General features: G+C 40.1%; 3 protein-coding genes across 40 annotated transcripts; 2 read left to right on the forward strand and 1 right to left on the reverse strand.

The window, feature by feature from the left end:
- Positions 1–197: 197 nt before the first annotated feature.
- On the reverse strand, positions 198–10,973 carry LOC126981373 (probable enoyl-CoA hydratase). 35 transcript variants are annotated; one of them, XM_050833846.1, is made up of 9 exons: positions 10,808–10,920; positions 9,691–9,739; positions 2,588–2,718; positions 2,039–2,143; positions 1,725–1,867; positions 1,351–1,490; positions 981–1,135; positions 625–785; positions 198–383 (listed from the first exon to the last, which is right to left on the reverse strand). In XM_050833846.1, the coding sequence occupies exons 3-9, from the start codon at positions 2,694–2,696 to the stop codon at positions 276–278; spliced, it is 921 nt and encodes a 306-aa protein (XP_050689803.1). In that variant the 5' UTR covers positions 2,697–2,718; positions 9,691–9,739; positions 10,808–10,920; the 3' UTR covers positions 198–275. The 35 variants fall into 35 exon arrangements, with proteins under 35 accessions (XP_050689803.1, XP_050689902.1, XP_050689952.1 ...); XM_050833945.1 differs by lacking the exon at positions 9,691–9,739 and adding an exon at positions 9,416–9,464 and having other exon boundaries at positions 10,808–10,919; XM_050833995.1 differs by lacking the exon at positions 9,691–9,739 and adding an exon at positions 9,843–9,891 and having other exon boundaries at positions 10,808–10,918.
- On the forward strand, positions 3,289–6,756 carry LOC126982674 (gastrula zinc finger protein XlCGF48.2-like). Of its 2 annotated transcripts, XM_050834979.1 has the most exons (4): positions 3,289–3,511; positions 3,721–4,008; positions 4,360–4,554; positions 5,071–6,756. In XM_050834979.1, the coding sequence occupies exons 2-4, from the start codon at positions 3,945–3,947 to the stop codon at positions 6,216–6,218; spliced, it is 1,407 nt and encodes a 468-aa protein (XP_050690936.1). In that variant the 5' UTR covers positions 3,289–3,511; positions 3,721–3,944; the 3' UTR covers positions 6,219–6,756. The 2 variants fall into 2 exon arrangements, with proteins under 2 accessions (XP_050690936.1, XP_050691010.1); XM_050835053.1 differs by lacking the exon at positions 3,289–3,511 and having other exon boundaries at positions 3,639–4,008.
- Positions 10,974–11,560: 587 nt separating the features above from the next.
- Positions 11,561–18,522, forward strand: LOC126982899 (mitochondrial 2-oxodicarboxylate carrier-like). Of its 3 annotated transcripts, XM_050835287.1 has the most exons (10): positions 11,561–11,710; positions 12,888–12,986; positions 13,566–13,771; positions 14,675–14,725; positions 15,429–15,520; positions 16,770–16,950; positions 17,144–17,325; positions 17,539–18,153; positions 18,206–18,257; positions 18,310–18,522. In XM_050835287.1, the coding sequence occupies exons 2-8, from the start codon at positions 12,914–12,916 to the stop codon at positions 17,660–17,662; spliced, it is 909 nt and encodes a 302-aa protein (XP_050691244.1). In that variant the 5' UTR covers positions 11,561–11,710; positions 12,888–12,913; the 3' UTR covers positions 17,663–18,153; positions 18,206–18,257; positions 18,310–18,522. The 3 variants fall into 3 exon arrangements, with proteins under 3 accessions (XP_050691244.1, XP_050691160.1, XP_050691325.1); XM_050835203.1 differs by lacking the exon at positions 18,206–18,257; XM_050835368.1 differs by lacking the exons at positions 11,561–11,710; positions 18,206–18,257 and adding an exon at positions 11,931–11,990.
- The last annotated feature ends 609 nt before the right edge of the window (positions 18,523–19,131 follow it).

The following is a 19,131-nucleotide window of genomic DNA, read 5'->3' on the forward strand; positions in this document are numbered from 1 at the left end:
GTGCAGTAATAAATGGACCACATTATATTACTTACCAACAACTAACCAGATCATCAGTTTTTCTCCCAACCAAACAATTAATCACAATGTCTTAAGTCTGACAAAGAATATTGTTAAAAAGGTTGACTTTTACATGGGCATATAGCCTACAGTACAGGGTATATATATATTAGAGATGCCTGGAGAAAAGAAAGATCTTTGATTACTTTGCTAAGTATTTTATATAGAAAAGTATATTTACACATTTATTCTTACATGACTTATGGTGATGCAACTTATAGTTTGGACTTGTTGAGATCTTTCGGGTCCACTTTGGTGTGTAGATTGAATTTACCGTGTCGCCCAACTCCCTCGACAAACTTCCTTGCTCCCTCAACAGACTCCTGCAATGGTACAGTCTCTCAGTCTCACTCACTCACTCTCTCTCTCTCTCCTCTCCTCTCCTCTCCTCTCCTCTCTCTCTCTCTCTACTTGAAAGTAAAGTAGGCTGTAGATAATTAAGTATATACTATGTGAAAGGTTGATTTTAAAAAGGGCACAAGCCATCAGCTCTATATTCCATACAAAACATGGAGGACAGAATAATGTTACAAGAGATTTACCATTAAGAAAATATCACCTTACCTGTAGAATTACTGGACACCCATTTTCATGTTCAAACTGCAAAGCTTCTTGGAGTGACCTGGCATTGAATACAGCATTGTAGGCTGATGCTCTGTCTGCCAACATGCATTGCTGGGGAAACTTGATCAGTTCTGAAGCCAACTTGACTGCCTGGCCTATTGCTGCAGAATTAAAACAAAACAACCAAATGAAAAGTATTCTCTGTCCCAAACCATGATTTACACTTAATAAGTACCTGATGTAGTTTGTTACCATATGCCCTAAATATATAATAAATACTTTGGTTTTATGTTGCATAGAAGCCTCAATTTACATGTTCAATAAAGATAGTAGTGAATAAGGGCTTTCCTGCTTACCGGTGCCACAAGCAACAAGGCGATTGGCGAGGCCCCACTCCAGTGCCTCCTTGCCCTTGATGGCCCTGCCTGTGAGGATGAGGTCAAGGGCACGACCCAGACCAACAATCGCAGGAAGACGCACAGTTCCTCCATCAATGAGTGGAACACCAAACCTGGGAAAAGGCAGAAGAGATCCATGTTTGGCAACTCATTGTCCTGTGATTTTTTTTGCCAATGGCTTTAGGTTTAGATCAGCTATTGCATTGTTACCTTGCTTGATGCTAAAACTTGGTTACAATCATGCTGGTATCAAAGACAGAAACATGAAAAAAATAAGCATATGAAAAGATTGAAAAAAAAATATATATGAACACTACAAATCCATTACCTCCTGCAGTAGACTCCCATCACCGCTGTCTCCTCCACTATCCGCAGGTCACACCACAGCGCCAGCTCCAACCCCCCAGCCACAGCAAAACCCTCAACTGCAGCAATTACTGGCTTCTTTGTTTCAAAGCGTGAGGGGCCCTGCACCCAAAGAAATAATCTTTCAAAGAGGGCAATCACCACTTGTTTTATGTTACTGAGACTATTTACCCTGAATATCGAGAGCTGAGAATTACTTGTCCAAAGCCTATTTCTTACTTGTTCTACTGTTTTCTTATTTAATATTCAAAGATTCAGATATTTTAATGGGAGTCTTTTCACTGCAAGACACTCTGCAAGCCCTGAGAACTTTCCTCGAGCTATATGATATCTCACCATGGGCCCACGACCATATGACCCGAGATGCGCAGGCACATCCTCTCCAATCTCCTTCAGGTCGTAGCCAGCACAGAAGTTCCCACCAACGCCATACAGCACGGCCACTTTTGCGGAATTATCCGAGTCAAATTCCTGAAAGGCTTCACGGAAACAGTGATGCAGGCTATTCCCACTATAGATGAATAAAGAAAATGAATATATCTTGAATGCAAATGAAAACTAAATACTTAATGGAGCAAATACATGAGCAATATACTGACATCCTTGGAACGACATTTTCAACATGACTCTTTAGACCCCCCTCAGCTTACCCTTCAGGAGAGCCTCGGCTGTGGGGGTGTTGACGCAGTTCCTTTTCTCAGGTCTGTTGATGCCGATAAGCGTGACTCCATCGTAGTTCTCAACTTTAACTGTTCCTATAAGGTGTACAATCATATTATTGATAACATTACTTTAACTGTTCCTATAAGGTGTACAATCATATTATTGATAACATTACTTTAATAACGCCCCACAACTACATATTAGGGGTTGGTTCACAGGAAAAAGACGACTATAATAGCTATCGAGTGGCATGCATTTTACTGTAGGCCTAAAGTTTCGAATTTCGAGACCTTGGGAGATGAGGGGGAGGTCTATTAGTTTGGTTAACGTTAAAATAGCGTTAGTAAGGTCAAGTTTGGAACCAATTGCAGCTCCATATTATAGTTGAGAGCCATGTATTTCTTCTCTCAACTAACATTACGGCGCAATTCGTATTTTTGGACGTGCGGAGGGGCTGCACATTAACATTACATACAAACAGGCCATTACACACATTACACAGGCACATTCCATACATAGGTCGTGGCAATACGCACCTTCATCAGCAATGGTCGTGTTTGCCTCTGTGGAAAACACCTGCGCACACCTGAGCCTGCGCCCGAGGGAAAAGAACGTCCTCAGGGAGCTTTGAAGACCCACGGACATAACTGCTTGTCACCCTCGAGTTCTGGAAAGCAAGGATTATTCACTCATTTAGTTACGCAGGATTATCTTTCGCCATTGTGGAGATTTGGCGTAAAGAGACACTGAGACATGAACTGCAAGATATAGAATAGGCTAAAATGTCGGTATTATATATATAAGACACTTTGGCTATTTCTAAAAGCCAAAGAGGGGGTCAGTCGGGTTCTAATGAGTGTTTTTTTAGGTTCACGGTACAAAGGAAGGGTCAAACTACCATCTGGGTCATACAACTACTCCTGTAAATGCCCACAACTCCTACGAAAGCCTTGTCAAAAATGTGTTCTTGGGCGGCGAAATGTCTTTTAATACGTCCGTAAATTAAGAGTCGTATTTTAAAACATTTCGTCGTCCAAGTCCACATATTTGCCAAGGCTTTCGGAGGAGTTTTTGGGCATTTCCAGTAGCAGTTTTATGACCTTGGTGGTAGTTTGACCCTTCCTCTGTACCATGAACCTAAAGAAACATTCATTAAAACCCGATTGACCCCTTCTTTGACCTTTAGAAATAGTTGATGTGAGAACTGATTGATTGATTGATAGTTTATTGTTGCAGGTAAACAACAAGAGAGAAGGGAGGAACATGCCATCCCAACCCCCAGGCAGGACAGTGTGATTATACAACTATTAATACATGCAAGATAGATTACTGCGTTACAAGAGGCAATAAGACAGCTCGCCTTTGATCAAACGTGTCTGCAAATGACTGTGATCGGCTGTTAATTAAAAGTCCACGCCTGCATATTGATTAACTGATCAACTGATTTGCTTATTCATTAGGTAAAATATTTCTTTGGTTTTCACGGTCATAATTAACCTCAAACGGTAGCTATAATTATGATATATAAGTAATAAGAAAATAATGGTCATTTCATCTGCTTAAGGAAAAATAACAAACAAAAGTCTTCAGAGAGTTAGAATAAGAAAAAAATGAGATTGTTCAGTGTAATGCTTTTTTTTTTTTCATTAATTTTTTTTCACTCTGGCAGCAGGGCGTGGAGGCGAGCGAGGCACACCATTGCCAGATTATCGTACGCAAAGCCGCGTATTTACCGGTTTCTGGCCCATAACTGTTACCAAGAAGCACCAATAATTAACCATTTAAACGATAACCATATACGAAGGCAGTTATTTGGGTGATGAAAGCAGTTTTTGGGTCGGAAATCGGCGAACACGAGGCAGAGTACGACAATCTGGCACCGTTGGCCGAGGCATGAGGAGGAGGCGCGGCGCCGCAGACTTGACCATGCCGCGGGACGCCTCTTCGTCGACCCCCAGTACGTAATTAAATTTTCCACACGGTATTCGTCAGAGCACGGTGACAGGTCTTTAATCTTAGATGCCCGGGACATGATAACAACCACAAAACATAAATCCTAGACTGGCTACTCCAAATTTATAAAAAAAAACCAATATTTTGCGACACAGTTTATTTTACTAATTAAACGTAATTAATGATATGGTAACTAACACAAATTGACAAATTCTAAAAACTATAGGAAGTAGCCTACTTACTATGGGCATTCATATGACTGTTTTTCTATGCAATTCAGCCCTTTATTTACCTTCAGGAGTTTTTTTTTCTTATCAATAGCCTTGCTTCTTATGCTCATCTAATTAACTTGCAGACGAAATGCTCACCAGCTTAGGGTCATCCCCTCAAAACATCCCCAGCAGCAATATCAGTGACAGCAGCATAATCTACTTGACTGCTACACAACAGACAGAAACTACTACTTGCTCTTCACCTTCTGCTACCACACACCCAAGAGATTACAATCAGGATTCCAGTGCACAAAACAATGAACAGCAACAAGACCAGGGTAAGTCTCTAAGATGAGGGTTCAGAGATAACTGTGACTTATCGCAGCTGTCAATGATCATTAATGGGGTATGAAATTAATCAGGGTTATGGTGACTTACTATGCCACACATCAATGTCCTGTACAGTTTCACATAGAAAGCTTAATTTTGGCTATGTTTTTTTCTATGAATGCTAACACCCTCAGGACTAAATCCTGTTTTTCCTAAAGCTTTTGAATTATACAGACATGTCACATTTGTATAAATTATGAAGCTGACATGGTAATGAAAACACATCCCATTCCATTCCATCCCCCCAAAAATATTGTAGAAGTGGACTGCATGTGGCTGATCAGCAATGATTTGTGAATCAACTAGTCAGTTGTCTGTATGGGCTAATCACACTGACGAGATCTTCTTGATGTAAATAAAACCCACATTGGCAGACGATAGAGGTATATTTTTACCAAACAGTTTCGGTGAACACTTCCACCATCTTCAGTAAAGTTGTCTCATTATATTTTCCTCCTTTGCAGACTGCGTGCTGGCTGAGATTAACTGTAGCTCACTTACATCATGGAGTCCTGACCAGGAATACAGCCCCAATCCCAATCAGCAATATCCTAACGATGCAGATTCACAGACCAGCTCACTTTCATTCCAAGCAAATAGCTCACAGAAGCAGGAATCACACAGATATCCTTCTGGGCAAAGTTACAACCCTTGCAACTGTTGCCATTCAAACAGCTATTCTAGGCAGATCGAAAATAACTCAGTAAATCCACTATCTTTCTCCTCCTGGGATGATACAGAAGCTACCTCATACACCAACCTAGTGCAGAATTCAGCTCACTGCCAAGAAACTGGATGCTCCTTCAAGGTTATTGTTTTACCACCCCAGAAACAAGATAAAAGTCACTTGTGCTGCAAAGAATGTGGACAACACTTTACAAAGGAATCAAATCTGAGGAAGCATGTCGCACGTTTATCACAGCAACTAGATGAACCTTATTACAAGTGTAAATATTGCAACCATGTTTTCAAGTCAAAAGAAGCTCGTAAACGTCACCATCCGGTTCACAAAATGTGCATGACAGACAACTTTGCCAGAGTCAGATGTTCAGTTTGTGGCTTCACTTTTTCAAGTAAGGAAAAACTGCATCACCACCTTCACCGGTTCACTGAAAATTCTGAGGAGCGAATCTTCAAGTGTTTCTTCTGCAGTCATGCCTTTACCACTGATTTCAGCAGAAACAGGCATGAAGGACAGATGCACACAGGGCCACACAAGCTTCCCTGCTGCTGCTGTGGAAAGCTTTTTGCCAACAGATATAAACTCAAACTTCACCGGCTCAAGCAGCAAATACAGCGTCCACCTCGCTGTTTTGACTGTGGGTGGGTATTTGCTGCCCAAGAATACCTTGATGACCATATCCGACAAGTCAATAGGAACCTCCCCCTTGAATGCCTTGTATGCCACCACAGGTACCAGTCCCAGCTAGCACTTCTCCGACACCTCAAGTTCCATACAAGGAAGATGGAGCATGAGTGTCCATCATGCCTGGGACGCTTTCCTTCTGAGAACCTGTTGACCAAGCACCTCCGCATAGCCCCACGGCGAGCCAATGTTGAGCTACATCAGAGTGACAGTGACTTCCATCAATGTTCCTTACATACACAATAAAACATGTTGTTGTGTTGCACCACATACCATTTTATTTTTGTATTTTTAAGTCATTTTAGGAGGAAATATTTCTTAAGGAAGGAAACTTTAATTAAGGAAGTGCTTTTATATACATAAAAGTTTATTTGAATAAAACATACTCAACTTTACCTTACAATAAGTCATCTTTGTGTCCATTAAAAATATTAAAACAGAGATGTGTATGGTAGTTTAAATCTTTGCACCAAAAAGTTTATAATCATGAGACATATATAGCTATTTATTCAAAATAAATCATATTTATACAATGTTGCATTAAGAAGCATCACATGCAATGAAATATTAAGTGCATGTTTGTAAAAATATATGTATGTATAAAACATACTACAGAACATACTGTACTATAACTACAAATATAAATGTGACAAATATATAGCAAAATATCACAGGGTATGTGATCCATTACTTACACTACATGTCTGTACAAATATATATACAATACTATAGAATATAGTATAACTACAAATGTAAATGTGATAAATAAATATACAGCAACATAGCACAGAGTATATGATCCATTATTTACAACCATAACTTCATTACCCTTCATAAATCAACATTTGAAACGCTAATCTAACATTTACAAATAATATGGATTTTCAAAGAAAATTGGCATTGGGAAACTCAATTAGTTCAATAGCCTGCTTATTTTTTTAAGAGTAAGAAACCAAAATCATTTCCATACTTTGAGATGTTTGACACACCTCTGAAACTTCTCTGTGGCTACACATTAAGGTCTTAGGATGCTGAGTTGAACAGTTTCTCTTGTTGCTCAAGGAACCAATGATCCTCTAAACAGCTTCACTTCCTTCCCCAAGATGGTGTGTCTGGTGGACAGCGCTTGCTCCTGACTGTATTGAGAGGAAAAGATGACAAAGCCTTGCCTATTCCTCAAAAAGACCTGCTGTAATCTGCCAAAGTCCTGAAAGTGCTCCTTTATTAGATCATATGAGGCCATTTCAGGTACATCTGTAAACATCACTTGGCATTTGTTATAGCTGCTTGGTGAATATGATGGTATAGATCTTGGCTGCTGGGTGGACATCATTGGTGAAAGTTTTACTTCACTCTGAGAAGAAACCTCAGCAAAAATCTTAATATTATTGACCATTAAGCTCCTTTCCTTGAGAACATCTTCTGCCACCTTTTTGTCAACCCTAATGAAACAGTATCCAGCAGGGTCATTGGTGAGCTTGTGTAAAGGGTGATAGAAGCCAACAATCACACCAAATTTTGACACCATTTTTATGACCTCCTCATCTGGGGTGTTCCTGGTTAGCCCACTCAAGTATAAGGTGCATGTGGGACGCTTGGGGCGATAAATCACAAGCTCTCTTCCACAAATGTTATGCCTTAAGCCAAATGCTCTCTCAGCATCTTCAGCTTTAAGAAAAATTACATGTGCTGTCTTTCCATCCATGAATAAATGACTGACGAATCCAACTTTACTTACATGATGCAAAACATCTTTTCTAGTAATATTATACGGCAAGTTGCTGAGAACAATGTAGTGATCTAACATTTCCTCACAAACTTTGTCATTTTCAGCCATCTGCTTTTCCTCACTCATAGAAGTTCTTCTCTCATATCCAGTGTCTTGTTCTGTCAGTGAGTTATCTGTAGATAGACACTTGGAGTCTGCTGAATTATCTGCTAGAGATAATGACTGAAGTTCTTGGTTTTCCAGAAACATTTTTAAATATGAAATGATCGTACATTTAGAGGGGGAGGCTGAACACTTTTCAGCTGAGCTATTGGGTTCTGTACACTCGGAGCTACCTGAAGAATCATGTTTACCACAGATAGGTTCTAGTACACTATTGGAATGTTGTTTTTTGTCAGAAGTAATTACTCCTTTGACAGAGGAAGTATAAAGATCCCAAGGTGTTTTATTCCCATTCTTTTCTATGGGAGGATATAAATTCTGACTTGACATTTTCTTCTCTGACTTAAAAATTTGTACCTGAGTGCCTAAAGGAGGGAATGTATCAAAATCATTCAAGTTACACAACTGGGCAGCATCCAAGATTGCTTTGGTTTGCATAGATTTCTCTACATGAAGTGTGTTGTGATGATGCACCTCACACGGATGGGTATGTTTGCATGGTAGCCTCTTGGGTGCATCAGGGTACCACACACTGCCCCTTGACTGTGACAAAGAAGTTTTTACCTCACTGCCGGGTGAGGATGCCTTGTCAGGACTCATGATATACGTTCCTGACAACGGGCACGCCTTTCCCAGTCCAAAAACTTGTCTTGCCTTCCTCAGTGTTTTCTTAGAATGCTTTTTTCCATTGTAAGAGTCTTCAAGTCCTATTTGTTCCATTTTAAATCAGTCTGTTTCAATGGGGTGTTAGTGTCAGGTGTTGCGTGAAGTGGTGAGGAGAATCTAGTGTTGTTCTGGACAAGTGTGTGGATGCAGTGTAGTGTGTTATGTGTGTCCTGGACCTGAAATTAACCATGATGTACAATTCTCATGAAAATTGGTGTGATTTTAGATATTCTCATTAATACAAGGAATTCTGAAAGGGGACAAACTCCTTGAACTGACTAAAAATCAACGGAAGTTTAGAAGTACACCCAATTCAAGATAACAGACCTCTTCACCTCTGGACCAGTGTGCTTTGACTTCCAAGTTTTCTAAGATTAATAGAGCCCTGCATAAACCTAACAGATAGCAACCTATAGCAGCTAATGACAGGAACCTACTGCTGTCAACATTCCAACTGTCATGCCAACCTATCAATACTAATTACCATTTACTGTTGATGAGGTTTCAGGCCCTGCTCCGCCGATGATGCAGCGCTCTCAAGGGCCATCAACAATTACAACGTTAGCCTCAATAATAGTCTTCGATGCACTTATTCTCAAATTAGCCACCCATATCTCATAAACAAGTAATTCTTAAGGAAAATGGTTATCAGTGATGACTAGCATATTTAAACCTACCATAACCAGGTAGTGTCAACCCCTGTGGTGAATTGGGTGTGGTTCAACATAAATGATTTTCTCTGTATTGAGTGTGTTGGGGTAATAGAATCTGTAATAATTGCATTCTCCTAATTCTAACCACTGACTGCTGAATAGTAGTAAAAGTGGCAATAATTGTTCTCAGGAGGCCCACGTAAAGCAGCCATATTTAACAGTCACCAACATACCTATTCCCCCATGAAGAGTGATGGGTAAAGATGGGGTGTGATGTATGACCTCTGTCCCTTCCTCAAGCAGTGCCCGTGAATACTAATAAGTGGTAATAATAGTTCTCAGGAGGTCCATGTAAAGCAGCCATATTTAACAGTCACCAACATACCTATTCCCCCATGAAGAGTGATGGGTAAAGATGGGGTGTGATGTATGACCTTTGTCCCTTCCTCAAGCAGTGCCCGTGAATAGGTCCATGTAAAGCACCCATATTTAACAGTCACCAACATACCTATTCCCCCATGAAGAGTGATGGGTAAAGATGGGGTGTGATGTATGACCTTTGTCCCTTCCTAAATCAGTACCCGTGAATACTAATAAGTGGTAATAATAGTTCTCAGGAGGTCCATGTAAAGCAGCCATATTTAACAGTCACCAACATACCTATTCCCCCATGAAGAGTGATGGGTAAAGATGGGGTGTGATGTATGACCTTTGTCCCTTCCTCAAGCAGTGCCTGTGAATACTAATAAGTGGTAATAATAGTTCTCATGAGGCCCAGGTAAAGCAGCCTTATTTAACAGTCACCAACATACCTATTCCCCCATGAAGAGTGATGGGTAAAGATGGGATGTGATGTATGACCTTTGTCCCTTCCTCAAGCAGTGCCCGTGAATAGTTATAAAAGTGGTAATAATAGTTCTCAGGAGGTCCATGTAAAGCAGCCATATTTAACAGTCACCAACATACCTATTCCCCCATGAAGAGTGATGGGTAAAGATGGGGTGTGATGTATGACCTTTGTCCCTTCCTCAAGCAGTGCCTGTGAATACTAATAAGTGGTAATAATAGTTCTCATGAGGCTCACGTAAAGCAGCCTTATTTAACAGTCACCAACATACCTATTCCCCCATGAAGAGTGATGGGCAAAGATGGGGTGTGATGTATGACCTTTGTCCCTTCCTCAAGCAGTGCCCGTGAATAGTTACAAAAGTGGTAATAATAGTTCTCAGGAGGTCCATGTAAAGCAGCCTTATTTAACAGTCACCAACATACCTATTCCCCCATGAAGAGTGATGGGTAAAGATGTGATGTGATGTATGACCTTTGTCCCTTCCTCAAGCAGTGCCCGTGAATACTAATAAGTGGTAATAATAGTTCTCAGGAGGGCCAGGTAAAGCAGCCATATTTAACAGTCACCAGCATACCTATTCCCCCATGAAGAGTGATGGGTAAAGATGGGATGTGATGTATGACCTTTGTCCCTTCCTCAAGCAGTGCCTGTGAATACTAATAAGTGGTAATAATAGTTCTCAGGAGGGCCAGGTAAAGCAGCCTTATTTAACAGTCACCGACATACCTATTCCCCCATGAAGAGTGATGGGTAAAGATGGGATGTGATGTATGACCTTTGTCCCTTCCTCAAGCAGTGCCCGTGACCTTACTTCCCGCTCTTGACCCACTGCGCTCACTGCTCCACTACCGCCTCTCGTGTCCGTTTGCCTCGACACCTCAAGGATAACTTTCACAAGGAATATATTTAACCAAACACCCCCCTACCCCATTACCGTGTCATACCTAGAAAGAAAATAATATAGTTAAGCTTCGGGTATTATAATATGAGCTAAATAAATGGTGGGTAAGGCTATAATGGCTCCTTTAATCGAAGTATAGTGAGCCGAAGTCAAGGAGTCATGCACAGTTTCAAAGTCAAGGCCAGCTGATGTCCCTTTATGCATGATCACAAGGAATATATTTAACCAAACACCTCCTACCCCATTACAGTGTCATACCTAGAAAGAAAATAATATAGTTAAGCTTCGGCTATTGAAATAAATGTTAAATAAATGGTAGATAAGGCTATAATGGCTCTTTTAAACGAAGTATAGTGAGCCGAAGTCAAGGAGTCATGCACAGTTTCAAAGTCAAGGCCAGCTGATGTTCCATTAAATAATTTATCAGCTGTTACAAGACCATGACCAAAAGACCGTCCGGATGACTTACTTTGCCCTTGGCTTAGACTTAGCTCATTCACACCTTACACATATTTTGGTAATTTTAAACTTTCTACTGTGATTTATTTGTAATCATAACGTGGGAAATGTGCCTTAGATAGGAAATATAAGTAAGGAAAGTAGTTTTTATCTTCACTGAGGTTAGTAATGGTCAGTGTGGCGAGGCACAACATTGAGATGAGGCAAGTTTTTCTTTTTTGCTTTTGTGTTGCATTGGGGACGAGTGTCTCTGGGCGGGCCGGTAGTCTCCACCAGTAACATCTGATAGCAAGTACTGTAACTAGCGGAACTGATAAGGTATTTGTTGGCTGTTGATAAGTATTGCTGGTGAAGGGAAGGGTAGTTGGGCGGGGCTGGGAAAGGGAATTAAGTGAGCGTGTCAGAGGGAATGAAGCAACTGAACTTCTAATTGATATATATCACTGTATGTATGTCTACCATTATTACTAGAGGGAAGGGAAGGGTTGTTGGACGAGGCTGGGAAAGGGAATTAAGTGAACAAGCCCTAATTAACTGGCCTCTTTTCAGCGTGTCAGAGGGAATGAAGCAACTGAACTTCTAATTGATATATATCACTGTATGTATGTCTACCATTATTACTAGAGGGAAGGGAAGGGTTGTTGGGCAGGGCTGGGAAAGGGACGTGAACAAGCCGCAATTACCTGGCCTAGTTTCAGTGTGTCAAAGGGAATGAAGCAGCTGAAACCTTGAACTGAGCTATAAATTGACATATATTCACTGTACACATGTTTCTTAAAAATAGGGAAGGGAAGAGTTTGCAGGACAGGGCTGTAAAAAGAGCGTGTCATGCTTTTTAATTATATAACTGACATATTTTCAGCATGTCAGAGGGAATGAAGCAACTGAAGCCTTGAACTGAGCTACTAATTGACATATATTCATCATAAGGATGCCTGTCGAACCTATATAGATGTTGAAAATATTAGTATGTAATTTAAATTGACTATTTAAATTGACAATATGGTTGGCCTGCACTTAATCAATTTAGACTCATTTGCAGCATTCAGAGAGAACAAAACAGATAAAACAAAACAGCAGGCACATATTAACATAATCACTATATGCATGTCTATGGGAGCTAACACACCAAGAAGTTTTATTGTGGCTTGTTTGAAAATAGAGAAACCACATAGCCAACCATTATATGCATGTAGCTTTAATATATTTTTTTTCGTTTTTTTTTTTTTTTTTTTTGAGGGGGGCAAGAAGAGAAAGTGGCAGGATGTCTGAGGGGAAGGATAGCTATATGTAACTAGCCAAGAGTGTATGTAGCCAACCATTATATACATGTAGCTTTTGTCCGAGGGGTTTTCTTTTATTGCAGTGGTGGTAAGACGGGAATGTGACAGGATGCCTCAGGGAAAGAATACATGTAGCCAACCAAGGATGCATGTAGCTAACCATTATATACATGTTGCTTTAGTCTAAGGGCTCTATGTATCTTTCTTTACAGCTTTGGCAAGAAGGGAAAGCAGCAGGATGTCTCAGGGAAAAAATACACCGTTCGGCCTCAAGTTAGTGGCCATCAACCTGGCTGCTGGCGGCTCTGCAGGTCTGTCTCAACGCACTGAACAGACGTTTTTGGGGGAGGAGGGCTGGGCTGGGCTGGTGAAATAGGGTTTAGTTTAAGGGGAGAGCTGGTTATGAGGATCAGAGATTTTGTGACACTGAAGTTGGGAAATGTTGGCAAGACTTGATTATATTGGGTTGATGTTAAGCACCTTGGTGAGATACAGGGTTTGGTTTATGGGGAGAGTGAGATATGAGGATGAGAAATTTTGTGACACTTGGAATTGGGAAATGGAGGCAGGACTTGAAGGGGTTAAATTGGGTTAGTGTTAAGGAAAAAGGTGAGACAGGACCTTTTAGAATACAGGAATGTTATACTGAGTGGGAGAAGACCCCTAAAAATGGTCATTTAAAAATTTCCATGACACACAAAAGTCATGATGAACTTGATTTTTGTAGAACCTTCACTCTGGCTCCATTAATCACCAGTGCAATAATTGAAAATCTGGTTGTAAAGGTATACTGGAAATGAGTTTCAATTGTATGTCCACTCTAGCTCTGCCATTTTGTCCTGTCATTTTTATTTTCAAGCAAACATTTTTACCAATACCTCTTTTCACAGGCTTCACAGAAATATGCATAATGCATCCACTGGATGTGGTAAAAACAAGATTTCAAATACAGACAACAGGAAAGCCCGGAGACCCTAATTACTACACATCTGTATATGACTGCATGCGCAAGATGGCGAGAAACGAAGGCATGCTGTCACTGTACAAGGGTGTGCTGCCCCCGGTGCTGGTGGAGACCCCAAAGAGGGCGGTGAAGGTAAGACAGCTTACTAATACACCTAACTTGACCCCTTGCCCAGCCCTCTCAGCACCCCTCATGACAGGCTATAGGAGAACAGTGCTTCCTTTGCCCTCTCCCTTTCTGTGTGTGTGTGTGTGTGTGTTGGTTACCACTTACAACACTGACAGTGGTACATATGTGCATAATAATAGTATATGATACTGCAAAATGGTAAGAAAAAAAAAAGCATTGGAATCACTTTTTTTTTATAATATCCATAACAATCATGTATTTGTGAGATAAATTTAAACTATGCCATGCAGTGAAATGGCTGTTATTTCCAATCATTATCTTTGTTGGTGGCCTGAATTGGTTTTTATAGTTGTATTGCAGTGTGGCTAAATTTAAGGGGATGAAACAGATAAACATTAGACAGTTACTGTATATCTTGTCCTCTGTATGGCAAAACTATGACATATTTAGCTAAAGTATTACAGCATCTGCACCTTGGATGCAAGATATTTTCGTGGCTAGTGTTTTAAAGCAAGATTCAAACAGTGTTTCACAGCTCTAAGAACACACAGAATAGAATGGATTATATCATTTTTAGCCATTACTAGTCCACTGCAGGACAAAGGCTTTCCAACTTTCTCCACCTCTCTGACATGTCTGTCAAGCAATACTTATCATCTGAGTCTTAGTCTGTATATTTTTTCCCTTGATGGTTCAACAGTCATATGTTGAAGGGGAATATACTGTACATCTATCAAGCCTTTTTGTTAGGGACAAAGGTAAAATGAAGGGCAATAATCCCTCCCTCAGGATGCCTGGGTTGTTTGTGTGTTAACAAAGACTTTATTTTAGCCCAATAAACATCTGATATGCTTATCTGGCTCCAGACTGACATGCATGATGAAGTGTTTTTAAATTTCTTTTCAGTTTCTAACATTTGAAATCTACAAAAAATTATGTGGAACTTCCACACCAGCAGTAAGTACATGCAAAGTTATTTGTCCTGTTAGATAAAGTGTTAGACATGTACAAAATATGTTACTCTTTTTTTAATAACCACTGCCTAGTTACATGAGTTTAATGAATTTTCACTATAACTTCTGGGATTTTCATTATTTCATATATGCAATTATGGAGCAGGAGCAGGGATGCCTGGGTAAGTAGATGGGTGCCTAGAATCTGTTTTTCTCAATATAAAGTCCAAGTTGAATTAATGACTTTCCTTCATGGGTCATTATTACTCCTCTACTTGTTCCTCTTCTCCTTAAGTCATATAAACATGCAAATTATAATAGTATATATATATATATATATATATATATATATATATATATATATATATATATATATATATATATATATATATATATTTTTTTTTTAGCTTGATCTTTTATCTTGCTTAACTATATGAATCTCATGACTAGCACATTTATCTGAATTAATTTCTGAAGTGGCAAAGTGGAGAAATCATCAACCAAACAAAAATGTATGTAGTTTATTTGCTACCTGAAATTTGTAGTGCAGCTGAACTCCACCGAAGTATATATAGACTGTAAACTGCAGCTGAACTGGATAGTACATACCTGCAAGCTTCATTATGAGTGTGAGCTTGGCTGTCTGCTGTGTACTTAGGCTTCCACTGTTTTTGGTGAACCCTAGTGTGAATCCTGCATTTCCCCAGACCTTCTTCCTGGCTGGCTTGGGATCAGGTACCACTGAAGCCATTCTTGTCAATCCTTTTGAAGTAGTGAAAGTAGCACAACAAGCCAACAGGTTAGTAATTAGAATAAGCATTTTTAACATTCAGACAGGGAAAGATAGGCTGTTATAGTAGGATATCAATGTCAAATGTAACGGGCTTGTCGGGGGGCATTTAAAGGGTGTTGATTAAGACTTCAGCTTCCTTAAGGTGAATTATATTCGTAGCCTTTATGTACAAGAAGCGACGGAGCGAGAGCGACTGTCGTTGTGTGTCAGTCGGACTCTCGTGAAGGAGTGGCGAGTTACAGGTTGGAAAATAATTGTTACAATTGGTCACGTATGTCAAGGTGACCTCCACGCACCATCGGAGTGCGAAGTATACAAAACAGACGGTAAACACTGACGGACGACATTCCTATAAGGTGGCGTGATCTATCTGTCGTGGGTTTTTCCATTGACAATTGTATGCCTAATTCGTGGTGATATTAAATAATAATAATACATTGATATCCTACTATAACACATCAGGGTGAATATGTAACAAGATCATGTGAGGGAAGAGTTGTGTGGGTGTTGGCTCATGGGTGTACAGAGTGCTTGGGGAAGATTAAACTTGCTGTTGGGGAAGATTAAACTTACTGTTGGGAAAGTGAGTGTCAGGCACAACTTTTATAAGATTCATACCTTTCTGGGAGAGATTATTTTAGGTATTTTAGGGGTGAATTCAGACGGGCTGTTTAGGGGTACACTTGCATAGTGATGTATATTATATGCATGCGTTAAGGTTTGAAGGAGTGTGCGCATGGGTGTGAGGCAGCATGCTGTGCACAGTGCATGACAGGAGGTAGAGTGTGCTAAAAGGAAGGGTGGTAAATAATGCTGTATTATAAACAGAGGAAATGAGAGCTCTTTATCATAGGTATAATGTGGGAAAAGCTTCAAAATGCATCAGGCCACAGTATATTTGTTTTACTGTTGCTCTCAGAACTGTTCAGCACTGCCAAAGTGTCTATTACTGGGATAGCAAAATTATGTTGTAGGGCTAAAACTGGTACCAATGCTGATTATAATTGTTACTATAAAAATTACCCATTAACACCTTCAATTCCTATTACCGTATTAATTTTTTATCATACATAGCCAGGTAGCAACACCTCCAAAATAATTTGTTTGATTTGTGAAGAATCTAGCTTGCTCTTTGAAAATGCTTATCTCAAAAGACTATTTTTGGCATCTTTTTACATAACATGCCATTAATGTCTGATATTTGTAACATTTTCTTTACTCAGTGATGGTCATTTATTTATCCTTGTGTCTGCAGGGCCCAGCACAAGGTGTCCCCCAGCACGTGGGCCGTGGCTCGGCAGATTGTGAAGAATGAAGGTCTGGGCTTCAGGGGCCTCAACAAAGGGGTCACAGCCACAATCGGCAGGAATGGTGTCTTCAACATGATCTACTTCGGCTTTTTCCACTCCGTTAATTCGAAAATCACCCAGCCCAAGGTGTGCCCACGGCAGCTTTAGTGTGCTGTGCCTGCACATGTTGAATTTCTTTCAACTGGCCAACTATTATTATTTATAACAATGACAACAGCTCTACTTTTTAATGTTCTTTCTTGTGGTTAACACTTCTATCATGAAACTTTCCGACATTATAGTGGCAATATAACTAAATTCTGGGTTGTATACTTTGCAGGAAAAATGGAGGCAGAACCTTCAGAAGTTCTTCATTGGCTTGGTGGCTGGAGTGTTGGGTTGTCTGGTCAATATTCCCTTTGATGTGGCTAAGAGCCGTATTCAGGGTCCTCAGCCAGTCCCTGGAGAAATCAAATACCGCACCACTTTTAAGTCCATTGGAATAGTTTATAGAGAAGAAGGGTAAGTTGCTGTCTCTTTATCCAGCTCATCCACGAGGTAGTGGTATCTTAATGTAACTAGCCAGTATAAGCCATGGAAGGGAGTTGTCTTGCCAGCTGCTTATTTTTACTTACGAGTTGGTTGATAAATACCGAGAGACCTTGAAAAATTTGTTTGGATTATTAACTCTACTTTAGGGAATGATTTTTTTCCAATGACAGCAATTCTTTGCAGGTTCCGGGCCCTGTACAAAGGCTTAGTCCCCAAAGTGTTGCGTCTTGGCCCGGGCGCCGGCATCATGATGATCGTGTATGAGAATGTTCATGGCTACCTCACAAAGAGATTCCCTGATGACTAGGGAGTCGGGGATCCGTCCATCCAGAACATCTGCTTGCTTGGAGGTGTAAGAAAGTTGGGTGTTTGGGTGCAATAAAGTCTTGTGGAGGGGAGAGACAATGAGATTCTTAAGGTGGATGATTACATCATATCACATCATATCTTTATAGGATTGAGGTAAATATTCCTGTATATTTTTGTACAAAATTCTTTTGTTACTACAAGTGAAGCAACTTTTGGTGTTCTAATCATTCCACTAGCATTCCAGTGATTTCCACCAGATGCATTACATTACCTGTTTACTCTTTCCTGTGAGGTGAATATTTGAAAAGGCTGGAACAAACTACTTGTTTTAATGACAGCTTGCATCTGTTTTTTGCATTTATTCATTCCCAGTCAGCTGATAATTAAATAATTTGCTTGTTAGCTCATGTGAGTGGAGGCATACACTAGTCTGAGCTGCACAACAGAGGCAGCTGGGACAAGCACACTCTTACCTCGCCCCTTATTCAGGTTTTGTCATGACAGCCTACAATGACAATTAAAATGTTCGCCCCTTATTCAGGTTTTGTCATGACAGCCTACAGTGACAATTAAAATGTTCGCCCCTTATTCAGGTTTTGTCATGACAGCCTACAATGACAATTAAAATGTTCGCCCCTTATTCAGGTTTTGTCATGACAGCCTACAGTGACAATTAAAATGTCTCATAATTTTAGAGTTGAACTGGTTTTATGAAAATCAAATTATCTGTAGTGTATTCATTATTTAATAGAGCTCTTAATTGTATATATTTATATTGTACTGATGTTTAATGAAAATCACTATTTGTAGTGTAGTATTCAACTTTAACAATACTAGCAGATAAATTTATATTTTGGATTTGTCTTTTTTTTCTGTTTAATGAGTGACATTTCCATATTCCTCTTTTTAAGATTATCCATAGAGATTTTGAGATCTTCAACCTCAAACCCAAGGTATAGGGTTGTAAAATTTGTCTGGAGTGCAGAGTTGCTCATGTAACGGCCCAAGACACAGATCAGGACACTAAAGGCCTTGAGTCGTGGAGTACCCTTTGGCTCATCACTGGAGAGTCTGCCTCGTGTTACTAGAGTCTGGTGTCAAATCCTGGGCAGGTTGTCAAGGAAAAGTATTTACTCCAAACAGTTTGATTTCTCATGTGCTGCAACAAGTGGCAATCTCCCTCACGCCAGTGGTGAGATTCTTTTTTGCGTATTTCTCCCCAGTCGGGGCACGTAAATGGATGGATGGCATCTCTGGGGGGATTCTTCAGGCTTTGCTACCATGGAAATATATGATGTAAGAGTAACTTTAAAAACTAAAGCACAGAAATTAATCTAAATGGAAGAAGGGAAGCCATGCAATGCCCCCAAGATGCAGATAAGGACTCCAAAGGCCTTTAGTGCTGCACTGTCCCTGGCTCAAAGCTAGGGTTCACCTTGCATGTTGAGGGAACGGATTTGAATCACT

Source organism: Eriocheir sinensis, chromosome 1 (assembly GCF_024679095.1).
Source record: "Eriocheir sinensis breed Jianghai 21 chromosome 1, ASM2467909v1, whole genome shotgun sequence".
Taxonomy (NCBI): domain Eukaryota; kingdom Metazoa; phylum Arthropoda; class Malacostraca; order Decapoda; family Varunidae; genus Eriocheir; species Eriocheir sinensis.

Coding starts and splice junctions, on each gene's coding strand:
- LOC126982674 (XM_050834979.1), top strand. CDS start 3,945: ATGAGGAGGAGGCGCGGCGCCGCAGACTTGACCATGCCGCGGGACGCC. Junction 4,009..4,359: donor CGCCTCTTCGTCGACCCCCA/GTACGTAATTAA, acceptor ATTAACTTGCAG/ACGAAATGCTCACCAGCTTA. Junction 4,555..5,070: donor TGAACAGCAACAAGACCAGG/GTAAGTCTCTAA, acceptor CCTCCTTTGCAG/ACTGCGTGCTGGCTGAGATT.
- LOC126981373 (XM_050832423.1), bottom strand. CDS start 8,583: ATGGAACAAATAGGACTTGAAGACTCTTACAATGGAAAAAAGCATTCT.
- LOC126982899 (XM_050835287.1), top strand. CDS start 12,914: ATGTCTCAGGGAAAAAATACACCGTTCGGCCTCAAGTTAGTGGCCATC. Junction 13,772..14,674: donor CCCCAAAGAGGGCGGTGAAG/GTAAGACAGCTT, acceptor ATTTCTTTTCAG/TTTCTAACATTTGAAATCTA. Junction 16,951..17,143: donor CGAAAATCACCCAGCCCAAG/GTGTGCCCACGG, acceptor TATACTTTGCAG/GAAAAATGGAGGCAGAACCT.